Source organism: Pygoscelis adeliae, unplaced genomic scaffold (assembly GCF_000699105.1).
Source record: "Pygoscelis adeliae isolate BGI_AS28 unplaced genomic scaffold, ASM69910v1 Scaffold157, whole genome shotgun sequence".
Taxonomy (NCBI): Eukaryota; Metazoa; Chordata; class Aves; order Sphenisciformes; family Spheniscidae; genus Pygoscelis; species Pygoscelis adeliae.
In genome coordinates, this window is record NW_008825107.1 from 940,699 (window position 1) to 951,506 (window position 10,808).

A 10,808-nucleotide genomic window follows, 5' to 3' on the forward strand; every position below is an offset into this window, starting at 1 on the left:
AGGTAAAGCAAAAGCCGCGCACGCAAGCAAAGCAAAACAAGGAATTCATTCACTACTTCCCATGGGCAGGCGGGTGTTCAGCCATCCCCAGGAAAGCAGGGCTCCATAACATGTAACGGTGACTTGGGAAGACAAACGCCATCACTCCGAATGTCCCCCCCTTCCTTCTTCTTCCCCCAGTTTATGTACTGAGCATGATGTCCCGTGGTATGGAATGTCCCTTTGGCCAGTTGGGGTCAGCTGTCCTGGCTGTGCCCCCTCCCAGCTTCTTGTGTACCTCCAGCCTTCTCAGTTGGTAGAGCATGGGAAGCTGAAAAGTCCTTGACTAGTGTAAGCATTACCTAGCAACAACTAAAACATCAGTGCCTTATCAATTTTGTTCCCATCCTAAATCCAAAACACAGCACTGTACCAGCCACCAGGAAGGAAATCAACTCTATCCCTGCCGAAACCAGGACACATTTTGACCATTTTTCCAGCAGAAGGTTTATGATTTATTCCCATAAATCTAACAGATTTGTGACCTGTACTTTAAAGACTCTTTGCCTGCATGCACTGTACTACAAATGTCTTGTTGACTAGAGTTTTAATCAGTCAAATCTGTCTTGATTTAGCAGGATTCTGTGGACAAATCTTTGTCAGTTGTATAATAATTACAAGCTGTTTTACCAGTGGATAAAGAAAGGATTACTCTCCTCTTTGAAAATGGTAACTTTATAATTACATGTATTTACTTGCCTTATCAGTAAAGAATTCACCAGCTGAGACGTGGGATTGTTGTTGTTTAAAAAGCTCATGGAAAGATGGAGAAACCACATACTCCAAATTTTATCTTTTACAGATGTAGAAAACTAACTTCTGCTGGGTTTATGCAGCATTTTTTCCCCTTTAAAGTGTGATGTACTTCAATTAAGTTTTGTGAAAACTAACTAGGAGCGCTGAATGGAAGCCAAACCTTGTTTCTCATTTATATAGCTCAGAGTTTGATGAAAAGAGGAAAGAATAAAAAAGAATTGTGAATTAGATGTCCTCTTCCTATGCTAGAAATTTTACATTCTCTCTCTTTCAACAATTAATTCTTTGCCTCTGTGGTCATAGGACAAGAAGACTTGGGAGGAATTAGAACTACTTAATACGTTGAAACGCAGCTAGAAGCAAGTTGGTGTTTATTCAAATGTCTGAATCCAAAATTTCCTATTATATTTTCAGCCATGTGATTCGCAGTCTTCTGTGTTCTTCGGAATCTAATGATTTTTTTTTATTATATTCAGAAATCTTTTACACACAAGTGAAATTTTGCTCCATTTTGTATATCTTGCTCAAAAATATGGTTTAGTATATATGCCTGTGATTTTTAGTATCCCAAATTGCCTGTCAAGAGAGAAGAATGGGGTATTGCAAAGTCACATTTAGAACTTCATTCGTATCAACCTCTTCGGACATCTTGGGTTTAAACATTCAGCACAAATATAAATGTGCTTGAATCTTTCCCAGTTTGGATGTAAACATGGGGCAGGGGAAAAGATTAAAATATTCTTTGGGAAAAGTTCAAGATAGAAAAGGGCAAATGGGGTGGACAGAACAGAAAGAGTTTAATTGTCTCTTGTGAGACCATTCTTAAAGTGAAAGTTGATTTATTCTTCACTGCAGACCCAACAGCTACAAGATGTGTGAGCCACCAAAACTTCGTAGGTTCCCTAGCTAAAGATCATTACTTAAAGCTGATCCCTAGCCAAACCTCAAATCAAATGTTGACTGAATGTTAGTTAGTGATGAACTTTAAACCTTTGCCAGCTGAACATGAGCCGGCAGTGTGCCCAGGTGGCCAAGAAGGCCAACGGCATCCTGGCCTGTATCAGAAATAGTGTGGCCAGCAGGAGCAGGGAAGTGATCGTGCCCCTGTACTCGGCACTGGTGAGGCCACACCTCGAATACTGTGTTCAGTTTTGGGCCCCTCACTACAAGAAGGACATTGAGGTGCTGGAGCGTGTCCAGAGAAGGGCAACGAGGCTGGTGAGGGGTCTGGAGAACAAGCCTTATGAGGAGCGGCTGAGGGAGCTGGGGTTGTTTAGCCTGGAGAAAAGGAGGCTGAGGGGAGACCTCATTGCTCTCTACAACTACCTGAAAGGAGGTTGTAGCGAGGTGGGTGTCGGTCTCTTCTCCCAAGTAACTGGCGAAAGGACGAGAGGAAATGGCCTCAAGTTGCACCAGGGGAGGTTTAGATTGGATGTAAGGAAAAATTTCTTTACTGAAAGAGTAGTTAAACATTGGAACAGGCTGCCCAGGGAAGTGGTTGAGTCACCATCCCTGGAAGTATTTAAAAGGCGGGTAGATGAGGCGCTTAGGGACATGGTTTAGTGGGCATGGTGGTGTTGGGTTGACGGTTGGACTCGATGATCTTGGAGGTCTCTTCCAACCTTAATGATTCTATGATTCTATATACTTGCGATTTTTAGCTGCCAGATTTTCCACAAATAAATCCAATTTCATGTCTGAATTGATCAAAACGTGGTGGTAGTACTATGCTAAAATATATGTCCAAACATTTATTTCTAGCGTAGTCTCAGTTCCAAAATGAAGCTTTCTTTTGGGAGCAAGTGCATCTGGCTCAGGGCTGAAAAAGATAAACTTAAAAAAGGGACAGCGACAGCTGGAATCTTGGTAGAATAAATGTGTCTACTAATGGCTACTTTGGCTACTGATGCTGGAGGGGAAGCAACACTTTCTTCATGTATTTTTCAAAACATACCCTGGATGCAGTTGGTTCCTCTGTGATTTTGCAAATATTTCAACAATGTGTCCTAGAGTGTTCAGCACATCATCATAATTTAGACCCAATGCAAAGATAATCATACGGCAGGGAACGTTAGTTCAGGTGATCCCTCTGGTACGGACAGCAGGACTTGTGTGCCATTTCAAGATGTCTGGCTGGGCTGATGCATGGTGGAATGCGGTCCCCCAAAGTCCTCTGTGTGGAGGTGGCTGATGTGCAGGTAGGCGGGAGAGCTTGTCTCTCTGTGCCAGAGGTGCCGTGAGCTGAATAGCCTGGGACCTTTTTGGTTTATCATTTCAGTGAGTACCTGTACCTTGTACATGAGAAATCCCAACTACTGAATAGTTTCACATTGCAAACTTAAAGGTAAGTGCATAAAGCTGTCCTCCTGGATCAAATCGTGAACCAGTGTAACCAAGTGGTGGGTTCCTGGCTGCGGTCACTAACAAACAGAAAGCAAGAAACAGAGTACACCTTTCTCTTTCACTCTTAACAGCTTCCTGTATTTCAGCAGTCGAGGGTGTGCAAACCTGTGATTTGGTACCTTGTAATGGTTATTCCATGTTTACTAAAATTAGTTTCTAACTCAGTCCTATGTTGTCTGCATCTCAAGCACACCAAATGACATACTGACAGCTCTCATTATTTAATGCATTAGGATATATAAACACTTGATATCACAGGGAGGTTCAGAATGATTCCCTTAGCTATGGGCAATCCTGCAACCCGAAGGTCCTTCCCCAGTCAGACTATAAGTGGTTGTGGGGACAATCCGTGAAACCTGTGCAGAAGGGTAGAAAATTGAAGAACGAGAAAGCAAAACAGTTCATCACAGGGCTGGAACATTTTAACCTCCTTTCAAAGTCAATTTCAAAAGTTTGGGTGTGTGGTTTTGGGTTTGTTGTTTTTTTTTTAATGACTTCATGTGTGCTAGTCTGTGTACATCACTGTTTTATGCACCTTTTAAATTCAATTCAGTTGTGTCTTGCTTTGTTGATTTCAGTCAACATTTCAATCCATATTTGCAACATTCTCTGTATGTATTTGTAGCAGTATTTACTATTTAATGCTAAGTTTATTTTTACCATATCTCTAGACTGTTCAGCTAATCCCTCCTACCTCCAGAAACAACATTTTCAGTTGCTGTTTATACCCTCTGAATGTTGTGGTGGTTTAGTTTTTGGGTTTTTGTTTATTTGTTTGTTTGTGGGGTTTTTTTTGGGGGGTCCTCCCCCTTTCTTTCTCTTCCTCTTAATTTCACTGATTTACTCAAACTGTGAAAATGCTTTTAACCTCTTTAGGCATTTCTCTAACAGATCTGCTGAAAGACTATAATTATCTCATCTTCAGACCGATTTGGGAGATGAAATTGATAAACGTTCATCATCATGATGTTTAACTATTGCAGAAAACCACATCAGTCGTTTGTATTTGGCCTCTGACAATGCCTACCTTTATTCTTTTTAAAGTTCCATTGATGTGCAAACTCTGCTTTTATTGTTCATTTTTATTGCAGTTTACCTCTATCACATCAGCGGAACTGATTTTATGTTTGTCTTAAATACACAAGAGTTAGTGTTATTTGTTCAAGTGCATCCTCACATTTTGGGTAAGTTAACCGATGGTAGTTACAGGAAGCTTCTTATCTTCTACTAGTAAGTAGCATTTTGGGCTCCTCCCGTAAGTCTGAAGTTTTCCTGATAGTGTTACTTGTAGTGTCTGCTTCTCTTTAAAGAGTTAAGGATCTGTCTCGCTAAAATAAGTGGACGTAGGGGCTGCTTTCAGACTTTTTTGGTATGTTAGTTAACTTTGTTGAGAAGAGAGTATGTTGGAAATGATCTCACATGCTGTGACTACATGTCTTGTTTTTTTCATACTTTATATATATTTTTTTTTTCCTGTCCTGTGGGTGACTTTGCTTTACAAGGTGATTCTGTTTTGAATTTATTGAAATTGCTCTGAAAGGGAAGCAGTGTCCTATCAGCTACTCATCAGGAGTCAGTTCTGATCAACAACTGGTATGCCCTGTTACTTTTGGTTAACCTTCAATTTATTTTTTGATGCTCTTTACCAGATCTTATGCAAGGCAAGTGTAGTGCCATATAGTGCCTTTCCAAGAGATCTTAAAAAGCCTGTTCTTTTATTGGCTGGGTTAGTGAGGCTAAATGCTGACACAGTTGAGTTGTTTATCTTTGGATGAGCAGCCCTCCATTTCTGCACACTGCAGAGGCATCAGCCACTTCATATCTGCGGCTTGTGACAACTAACAGCACTGCACTGTTCCTGATGATCGAAGGGAGACTTTTTGTCATCCCATTTTTGTTTGGGTTGATACTTCTTTCTTACCACCTAGGCAGTTGGAATGATTTGTATTCTTTAACTCTAGGTATCTGACTGTGTTTCCAGGCATTCCCCGCGCGAGGCAGTAGAGACTTCTTGAAGGATCAATTAGAGAAGGGCTTCCTGACTTCAGCTTGCTCCCTACCACCCCCCTGACACACTCACCTTTCGCTAATATTCCACTCCAGAATAAGAATAAGCTACTCAAAAGTCTGATGACACTATTATATGCTGTTAATGGTACTAGAACATCTAACTATAAAAGCTTCAGGTACTGAATTTGTCCTTAGTGCTATTGCTATAGGCAGTAACGTTGCTTGTAATGCAATGCTGCTTTTTGCTAGCAATCTGAATGGGTCTAATCCCATCGCTTTCCATCTGTTGCTTTTCTGAAGTCCAGGACCCAAAGAACTCGTGTCATCTTTTACGTATGAAACAAATTCTGGTGTTTTATTCTACCAAGCCTCTATTCCATATATACTGAATCCATGCTGAAAACTCTGACTATTGTGTATTAACCATGTGACCACATAATCATGGTCATACTTAATGCGTACATGCTTGCACAGTTGTCAAGATATCTATGCATGTATGCTTACATATTATTTTATAGGTTTTTCTCTTTGCTCTTCTGCCGTTTCTACTAGCTAGCATATCACAATCCTAGATTTAGTGGTTTGTTCTGCAGAAGTTGAAAGGCTAAGGATGTCTGGGTGGGGCACATAGAGGATTTATTAAAAAGATGATGTGAGCACTTCAAAACCAGGGAAAAGGTACAAGAAATAAATTAAGACTAGTGCTGATGATAGAAAATAATCTTAAATGATAGTGCTATCAAATTTGCTCAGAGCAGATGACAAGAGAACTTCTTCCTGTACTTAATGCTGTCTGTGTTTTAGGTAGTGCTTAATTAAGACTGACAGTTTTGAAACTGCTATTTATAGTGTTCAACTGCTATGTCATTTAGGATGCCAGCAGCATGACAACTTTTTCAGAAGCATATACTTAACCCCTGAGTCTCACTTTCAAAGATGACTAAAAGAGCCCCTGTTCCACAGGTGGCTTTTGGAGGCTATGCCCAAAGGAGGCTGTGCACACCCTGTTTGATACCAGTCACACTTGCTTACAGTCAGAGACTGTCTGTGGTCAGGTAGAAAGAGAACAGGCCTACTAAATCGCACCTAACATTGGGCTGGTGGGGCACTGTCATTGTAGAAGCAGCGTGTGCTTTACACACGCTTGACACTCAGAATTTTGGAAGGTGGCTTTTGCCAGGAATTCTGGCATTTTGCGTATGCCTTTAGTGTAGGAACTATGGCTGTGGCATGGCTGTTGTGCTTTCTAAGTTGATCTGCTCATACACCCAACCATCTGACCAATGTTTTGCACCGATGGTTTGCAATGAAGTGCCCACCAGGTACTTCAGTTCAGCATGCTGGGAAGTTGCTGCATGTCCGCATTTGTGTGAGTTTTAAAAAATACCTTACCTTTCACCTTGGTATTTCAAGCTTTGTTTTATCTCAGTCAGTCTCATGCAGGGATTTGATAGGTGTCCCTCCTTACTTCAGCACCAGAATTGGAAAAGCCGGTGGTTTGTACAAAAATCTGTTATGGGAATAAGGCTGCAAAACAAAAACATGGGAAAATAGCCATTGCACAAATGAACCAAATCTGGATTTTTACCTTAAATCTGTCTCTCTATCTTTTTTCTGGGATTATGACTATAAAAGGGTTTCTGGGCTTTAGGGAAAAATACATCCTTTTTGCACTGGAAGGGAATGAAACTGACACCAGCATGGGTGACATGAAATCCCCAAGTGAGACATCAAATAGACCTTTTTCCATGTGAGGGAAAATTGTAGAATAAGAGAGGTCTCTTGTCCAACCTCCTGCTAACAGCCAAACTAACTGTGAGATGGGACGAGGTTGCACAGGGCTCAATCCTGTCGTGTCTTGAAAACTTCCAAGGCTGGAGACAGCACAGCCTCTCTGAGACCCGTTTCAGTGCATCTCTGTCCTCGGGGTGGGGGGAAACTTCTCCTTATATGCAGTCTGAACCTCTCTTGATATAAGCCTGTTGTGTCTCGCCCTCCAGCCATGCAGTGCTGTGAAGAGCCCCGCTCTGACTTCTCGATAGCTCCCCCACTGTGGGCACTGAGGCTGCTGTTCGGTGCCCCTGAGGTTGTCTCCTCTCCCTGGTTCCTCAGCCTGTTCTCACAGGGTTGGTGCTCCAGCCCCAAAACATCTCGGTGGCTCTCGGCTGAACTCCTGTTGATCATTGTCTTCCCTGTATTGGGTTGGGACTGAACCTGGATGCCGCATTCCACACATGATCTAACGAGCGTTGTGCGGAGGGGGATAATCACTCCTCTTCATCTACCAGTTGTCTTCCTGTTGGTAAAAGTGTTTTCTTTACACCTTGATTTTTGTTACATTGATTCACCAGTACGTGTAGTGGCTGATGGCTTTGGCTCTGTATGGTAGTAGTCTCTCTTGAGAAAAGTTAATATTAGGAATGTAAAGCAAACAACTGTAGACATCTTCTAGAATCATCTACTTCATAGGTTTACTAGTCCAGCTCAGCTTACAGTCTGGTGCTCCAGAAAATTATCTTTTCAGTGTAGTCAATGCTAGAAGTTTGATAAATACTTTGCCATATAAAATATGTTTACTTTAGAACAAACTTCTTCACAGGTATGTGCTGGGGAATCTTGACAGCAGATGAAGCAAACAAACCGAGATTAAAATTGGATTTTTCTTCAGTTGCTGGTTTATTCCTCCGTTAGTAATTCCTATGTAATTCCATTTTTAAACAATATTCTGCACCTTCCTTTTCTGTCCTAGTTGACACTAAAAGCACTGAAGATGATTGATATGCAGTTATTAATGAAAAATGGTTTTAGATTTCCCTTAAGGGTAACGGACAGTCATCATGACTGGCATTATAGATTTCTTAACATAAGCGTGTATTCAGACAGCAGTGAAATAGGATTGCATTTTCTGTTGATTTATTTATTGAGGCTGATAACTTGTTTACTAGGCTGAGTATTTATCTTTGGCTCTGACTGATATGGAATAGCATCTGATTCCAGAAGTGTTCCCAGGATCATGAGAATTAGCCATAAGTTGTTAGCGTTTTCATTTTCCAAAAGATGTAGGATGGGGATGTGGTAATTGCTGATCTTAGTCTTAATTTTACTTTTTGTTCCTGTATTTTATTCCTTTTGTCTTTCTGCACCTCTCTTTTCCCTCCAGTCTTTTCCCATTATCCTCAATACTGTTGTTTTAGTGCAGTGCTTTTTTTCAGAACTTAAATATCAGCTTTTCCCACTGAGACCACTAAGTGATGGTGACTTCATGTCTCTGGAAAAGAGTATGTTGTATTTGATAAAGCCAAAATACTCAAACAGAAGTTGCTGCATGTTACTGAAATCTGTCTGCTAGTTTAAAGGATGATGACCTAAAAACGTACTTTTTGCAGCCTTGCTAGTGTCAAAGCCAAGTGCATGTGGAAGACTGGAATGTGTGTCTGGAGAGTGTAGGCCTAAGCCTAGTCCTTTTTTCAAGAAGTGCTGCAGAGGTGAATTCATGCTCAGCACTCGAGACTGTTGAGAGGACGTGTTCCCTTCTCCAGACTATCAGATTGAATTCTTATTACGTTTTTTTTAACTGCTCCCCTACAGAGGCTGCAAGTCGTGCCATAGTCCAGTTTCTGGAGGTCAATCAAAGTGAAGAAGCAAGTAGAGGTTGGATGCTGCTCACCACAATCAATTTACTAGCTTCATCAGGACAGGTTAGTCTTAAACAACAAGGCTAAAAATAAATTGTGGGGTGGGAGAGACAAAAGCAATAAAATAATGAGCTGCATGAATGCACACTAAAAGATGTTGTAACTATAGTCTGCTTTCTGTGTTAAGATCCTTTTTCTGTTATACTGCCACAGAACTTCTGCTTTAGTTCCTTGTGGTTTCAGTTGCCTAAAAAAAAAAAAATCATTGTTTTGGAACTTTAATTTAGAATGTTCTTTTGAATTACGCATACAACTTTTACTGTTCCCCAAAGGTTGTCCTTGCATGCTGCTGCTTAGTGCCCCATGAGATGCATATCACGTACAGCACCTAAATCACTTGGGCTTTGAACTTGGGCTCCCCATTCAAGGAGGGCAGCAGCAGTTGCAAAAAGTGAAGCCAGCAGCAGTGATGAGCGGGTGATATAGTGAATCTTTACTGCTTCTGCTTTTGGTGCTGCCCTCCATCAGAGAGCCAATCTTTGGCAATGTACTGGACAGCTGTGTGGTTTGTTCTTTCTGCTCTAATCTTTATAATTCAGCACATCATCTTATCTGTGTTTAGTATGTCACCAGCCTCCACCCCAATTTGTCTTTTCTTCCCACTGATGCTTTCATGTTTTCTACTACCTTGCTCTTTATGCCTGCTTATACCTTCTTGCCAAGCAAGTGCGTAAATTGAATAGTCCTCCTCCCACTCCCATTTCTACTGCTACAAAGCATAGATAGCTAATGAGGGCTTGGCTGAAGGTCTTGTAATTAACTTGTAAGCTTCTGTTGGCAGAGACTGTCAGTTTTTGTTTCTGTCCTGTGTGGTGAGTGCTCTGAACTGTGGCTGTTAGATGCTATTGTCATGTAAATAAATTATGATCCTATTTTCAAGGTTACTGTTTAGGTGGGCATTCAAGAATAGGTGGTAAATCTGTACTGCCATGTGGACACCTCACCAAAGGCGTGAGAAAGAAAAAACAGCATTTGAGTCAACTGCGTTACAGGAGTGTGACTTTTTGAATATAGTAATATGCTTAACTGGTTTTTTTCTCTGTTTTCTTTTTCCCCAGAAAACTGTGGACTGCATGACTACAATGTCAGTGCCTTCCACACTTGTTAAATGTCTATATCTGTTTTTTGACCTTCCACATGTGCCTGAGGTAGTTGGAGGAGCACAGAATGAACTACCTCTCGCAGAGCGCCGAGCGCTACTACAGAAAGTCTTTGTACAGGTAAGAAAGGTAAAATAGGTGATGGAATTTGCAAGAGGAATGGAAATGCTTCATGTGAGAAAAGTCCAGAAACTTTTCACTTGAACCAGGTTTTGCTCTTCCTTAATTCTTCACAAACTGGTGGCTCAGAGTAAGATGGATTTTCCTGCAAGCACACAGAATCATAGAATAGTTTGGGTTGGAAGGGACCTTTAAAGGTCATCTAGTCCAACCCCCCCGCTGTGGGCAGGGACATCTTCAACTAGATCAGGTTGCTCAGAGCCCCGTCCAACCTGACCTTGAATGTTTCCAGGGATGGGGTATCCACCACCTGTCTGGGCAACCTGTGCCAGCATTTCACCACCCTCAGCGTAAAATATGTCTTCCTTACATCTAGTCTATATCTACCCCCCTTTAGTTTAAAGCCATTCCCCCTTGTCCTGTTGCAACAGGCCCTGCTAAAAAGTTTGCCACCATCTTTTTTAGAAGCCTGCTTTAGGTACTGATAGGCTGCAATAAGGTCTCCCTGAAGCCTTCTCTTCTCTAGGCCGAACAACCCCAACTCTCTCAGCCTTTCTTCATAGGAGAGGTGTTCCATCCCCCTGATCTTTTTTGTGACCCTCCTCTGGACCCCCTCCAACAGGTCCGTGTCTGTCTTATGCTGAGGGCTCCAGAGCTGGACGCAGTACTGCAGGTGGGGTCTCAC

General features: G+C 41.6%; 1 protein-coding gene across 1 annotated transcript in view; it reads left to right on the plus strand.

The window, feature by feature from the left end:
- Nucleotides 1-10,808, plus strand: part of WDFY3 (WD repeat and FYVE domain containing 3) — a 157,532-nt gene that overhangs the window by 30,689 nt on the left and 116,035 nt on the right. The window contains exons 4-5 of the mRNA XM_009327491.1: nt 8,797-8,906; nt 9,962-10,123. Coding sequence (XP_009325766.1) covers nt 8,797-8,906; nt 9,962-10,123 — 272 coding nt within the window. The remainder of the gene's footprint in view (nt 1-8,796; nt 8,907-9,961; nt 10,124-10,808) is intronic.